Source organism: Geospiza fortis, unplaced genomic scaffold (assembly GCF_000277835.1).
Source record: "Geospiza fortis unplaced genomic scaffold, GeoFor_1.0 scaffold289, whole genome shotgun sequence".
Classification (NCBI taxonomy): Eukaryota; Metazoa; Chordata; class Aves; order Passeriformes; family Thraupidae; genus Geospiza; species Geospiza fortis.
Genome location: NW_005054478.1, coordinates 293,095 through 297,882, shown reverse-complemented (window position 1 = coordinate 297,882; position 4,788 = coordinate 293,095). Strand labels below are relative to the sequence as shown.

Sequence of the window (4,788 nt, the reverse complement as noted above, 5' to 3'; positions counted from 1 at the left end):
CCGGCCCGGGATCACCCAATGGCTGCCCACAACAGCGCCGTGAGCCCCGCCCCTGACAGCCTTGCTGGGCGGGGTTCCTCGAAGCCACGCCCCCTCTGCATGGACCAATCGCGGCTCCCGCTCTCAGGCCGCCCGCGCGCGCTATTGCGCCGCCTGGCGGTGGGGGCGCTCCTGGCGCCTGGGCTGAGGCGGGACCGTGAGGGGACGCGTGGGGACATGTGGGGACACGAGGGGATGTGAGGGACCGAGGGGGAGCGAGGGGGACGTGAGGGGCTGTGAGGAGCCGAAAGGGACGAGAAGAGATGCGAGGGGACGTGGGAGGCCGAGCGGGACTTGGGGGACTGAGAGGAGTCATGAGGACACGAGAGGGGACGTGAGGGACCGAGAGGGTTCGTGAGGGACAGAGAGAAGTGAGGGGCTGGGAGGGCTGTGAAGGGCCCGAGGATTTACAGCTCTGTCAATTATCGACATTGTCGGGACAGGGCTCTGCTGCCGAAACATTTCACGTTGTTTCATGCGTTAAACAGAGCCTATATTTCATTTTGATCTTCGGGATGTGCTACATGTTGTGTCTCCGGGTGAGAGCACACGAGTCGAGCTCATGGATATTAGATACACACAGCTATTACTGTCAGCAGTGTCCTATTTACAGAATAAAATACATGCACTTTCCATTGGCTGCTGTACAGACATACTCTGAGCCAACTCCACTCATGTTAGGTGAATGAAGGCTCGAACCTTTTGGGTAAATTCTTTCAATTTCTTTCAATTTCTCCCTTGAATTTCTGAATATTCCCTCTACATACAAAAGATTTAAGTTTTACCTCTCATAAGTCATCAAGTCTCATTATGTAGTTATTTAACAACTTCTTTACTTAACCTTGCTGCTTCATGCTCCTTAAGGGAAGAAAAGAAAGGGAAGAAAAGAAGCCAGAAAAATTTACTGAAAACACAAAAGTCAACGAAGAACTACTCAACAGATGCAAATCACTTCATACTTCACAGATTTCACAGAATATTCAAAGTTGGAAGGGACCTACAAGGATCATTGAGTCCAAGTGCAAGGTGAACGGCCCATACAGGGATATTCTAGTACAGAGTCAATCCAAATATGAAAATATTCTACTTTATCCATTTTTGCTTCGTTTAGTTCTATAGTTCTTTTGCAAGTAGCTGGAGGGAGAGCCGTGAGCTGGGGTGAGTGTCAGAGACCCTCTTCTGATCTACAACTGGGGTATTTGGCACTTTTTTCATAATTACAATTACTTTGTAGAACATCCTGCTGCTGGAATACATTTCCTTCCAAGTCACTCAGTGGGAATCTGCTATCACTGAAGGCAAGGAAAAAATAAGAAGTGTTTTGGGGTGTTTGGTCAGTTTTTGGGGTATTTCATTATGGTTTTGTCAGGGACAAGGAGCAGATAGACTGATCCACCATGACAAGTTCACATGGAGCCAACAAGCCTGAGAACAAAGGAAGTGAGAAAAGCAAATGTCCATGAAACCCACCACAAACACCACAGTTCTGCTTTCTTCTAGCTGCTGCAGGAGCTACAGTAATTAATTTAATAATGAGTGTTTAGTAACAGAGGGACAGATGCTGGCTCTGCACAAACACACCTCCTCAGGGCTGCGCTCTCATGGCTGCGTCAGGATGAGAGTCAGAGTCAGCTGACAAGGAAAAGGTGACAAAAAGATTGGCCTTATTAGGTAATTTCTGATCCTGGGTTGTTACTTATACCTGGCACACAGAGGCAGCCATGGAACAGGTAAAATATTTGCCATTAAGGAGGTTCTAAATGTCACACAGACTTTTAGCACTGGATCAATCCCCATGTTAAGACATTTATATTATGAAAGCTAGTTTAGGAATCTGGTTTTTACTAAACAACATACTCCTTCCCCAGCTTGTAGCAGATGAGGTGTTTAGAAGGAAATCCTCAGAGATAATCCTGTCATAACTCTGATCTGTCATTCCCAAATCCAGTCTTGACCCTGGAAATGTGGCTGTTTTCAAGATAAGCCTGGGTTAACGTAGAGAAATGGGGTTCTGACTGCTGTGGCTGTGGGGATGTCTCACTATGTGTGTAATATTTATCAAGTCAATTGAATTTATAAGTAAAGGCTTTAGTTATCACACTCAACATCTTACAGGACTGAGCCTTTGTATTGCAGATTTCTTGAGACAGAGATTGTATCTTTGGTGGTTTTTTTAAAAGTACTGTCTGTGTCGCCCTACATGCGTGGTTTTTTTATACATAGATATGATGAATAATAGCATGGAAATGTTGCCAGATGTTGTGGAGTTTGTTACTGGTCTGGTAAAACTGGTTTTTTCCTCAGGTGTTCATCAGCTGCTGTCAGGGAATTATGAGAGAATCTCAGATCTATATGAGAATCTCAGATTTCATTTCGTTTTAAAATAGATTTTAATGTCTCAATTTGGAAAATATCAGCCCCACAGGTTAAAAAAGGCAAATAAAATGGACTCAGCATTTATTATTTATAAAATGTTTTGACTTCTGATTTTCTGGTGAGTCAGCAGGGAGCTGTTGGTTAAACAGAACCCAGGAGGTGCACAAGGGAGCAGCTCACTAAAACAGCATAAACTGCTTAAAAAGGCAAAAACTCCCTAGGCCTTTTATTTAATGGCACATGGCTGGAAGTGTTGTCTCTTTAACAGAGGACACATTTATTGTCTGTGAGGATAAGGGGACGTGGCCATGGCAGGGTTGTCTCCAGGAGCTGGACACCCTGGTCAGTGGATTCCCACCCTGATGCTTCCCAGGCAGCTCCTGGGCGATGTCCAAGGTTGTGCCAAGATTGAGCCACTCGTGGATCTCCAGCCCTCATGGATCCCCAGCCATTCCATGTCCATGGAGCGCCTCAAGGGCTGCTGGTCACAACCCTGAGAGGTTCACTGCTCACCTGTCTTGTACAAATCCTGTTTTGTCAGCTCTCGGGGCTTTAGCTGCTCACAGTGACCCTGAGATGTCTCTTTTCCCAGCCCGGGGGTTGAAGAAGGAGTCAGAGCTCTTCAGTTCTTGTTCTCAAGGTTGTTTATTGTTTCTTATGTATAAAATTCTTTCTCCTGTTCAGCCGATGTCTGCTCAGCAGGACAGACAGAGGCACTCTGGCCGCACTCAGGGCAGTGTTATCTTTTTATACTAAAAACTACATGTACAATATTTACAATAACTTCCCAATACCTATCACCTATGTTAGACAGCGAGCTTCTACTCTAAACCAATCTAAAAGTGCCACCATCACAGCAGAACATGGAGGCCAAGAAGAAGAAGAAGGAGAAAGGCTGGACATGCCCAGATTCATCCATCTTGCCCCGAGCCCCCATTCTAAAGACCCAAAAAAATCTATTTGTCACCCTGTGACAAACTGATTATTATTCTACCTATATTTTTGTGGCTTGCAGATCCTCATATAACGTTGGTAACTTTTTCCATGGGTCATAATCAAAGTCACAGGGGTCTTGGGCTCTGTGCCAGGGTCTCTGAGCCCCCAGCAGTGGTCCTGGCAAGCCAGGACAGACAGAGGGATGTCCTGAATTCCGACAGTCAGGTGTTTTAAACCCCACTGAGGCTGTTTAGCTGCTACTAGGAGTTATTCAGGGTTTCATCAATTGAGCAGGGAGAATTCCTTGGTTTTGGGGAGCAGTGGAGGACTGGTGAAGCTAGAGCAGCCCCACTGTGGGCAGGCAGGCACCATCAGGGTGGCTGGCGCGAGCATGCAGGAGTTCTGGGTTAATTGTTAAACCTGCAAACAGGTGTTGGGTTTGGGGACAGAACAGGGGAGGTACAGACAGACAATTCCCTCCTTCCTGGTGCCTGAGGGGCAGCAGCTCTCAGCTCTTCTGAGGCAGCTCTGGAAGGGCCACATGCATGAGATGCACCCTAGAAGAGCCAGCAGAGGAAATCCTGACACCCAGCCCTGGTGAGGGACATCTGGAGTGCTGTGTCCAGTTCTGGGCTCTGCAGGACAAGAAAGACAAGGAGATACTGGAGGAGGTCCAGCAGAGGCCACAAAGACAATGGGGGATCTGGAGAGACTGTGGGAGCTGGGCCTGGTTATTCTGGAGAAGGGATGGCTGAGAGGGGATCCCATCAATCCACACCAATATCTGAAAGGCAGGTGTCAAGAGAATGGTGCCAGACTCTTTTCCCCAAATCATAAAATTGTTGGGGTTGGAGTGACCTCTGCAGAACATCCAGTCCAATGCCCCTGCCAAGGCAGGGTCACCCAGAGCAGGTGACACAGGAATGCATCCAGGTGAGTTTGGAATCTCTCCAGACAGGGAAACTCCATAATCTCAGCTCAAACTGGGCATCCTGTTCCAGTGCTCGGCCACCCTCATGGAGAGTTCGTCCTCACGCTGAGGAAGTGTTTTAGTTTATGGCCATTGCTCCTCACCCTGTTGCTGGGCACCATTGAAAAGGATCATTTTGCTGGTGCATAGCAACGGGATGAGGAGCAATGGCAATAACCAAAACCACAGGGTTTCACCCTAACATAAGGAAGAACTTGGTTATGTTGAGGGTGGCCGAGCACTGGAACAGGTGTCCAGGGAGGCCGTAGGGACATTCCAAACGCACCTGGACGCGTCCCTGTCACCTGCTCCGGTGCCCCTGCCTTGGCAGGGGGTTAGGACTGGACGATCTCCAGGGTCCCTTCAAACCCGAAATATCCCGGGATTCCGTGATTCACAGCCGGCACCTGTTGCGGCTGCGGGGTCGCGCGGGCGGCGTGCGCGCTCCCGTGGGCGGTGGGGGGGGC

At 48.4% G+C, this 4,788-nt stretch overlaps 1 protein-coding gene across 1 annotated transcript in view; it reads right to left on the bottom strand.

Moving 5' to 3' along the window:
- Positions 1-471, bottom strand: part of CLSPN (claspin) — a 14,412-nt gene extending 13,941 nt beyond the window's left edge. The window contains exon 1 of the mRNA XM_031063036.1: positions 451-471. Coding sequence (XP_030918896.1) covers positions 451-471 — 21 coding nt within the window. The remainder of the gene's footprint in view (positions 1-450) is intronic.
- Between the last annotated feature and the right edge of the window lie 4,317 nt (positions 472-4,788).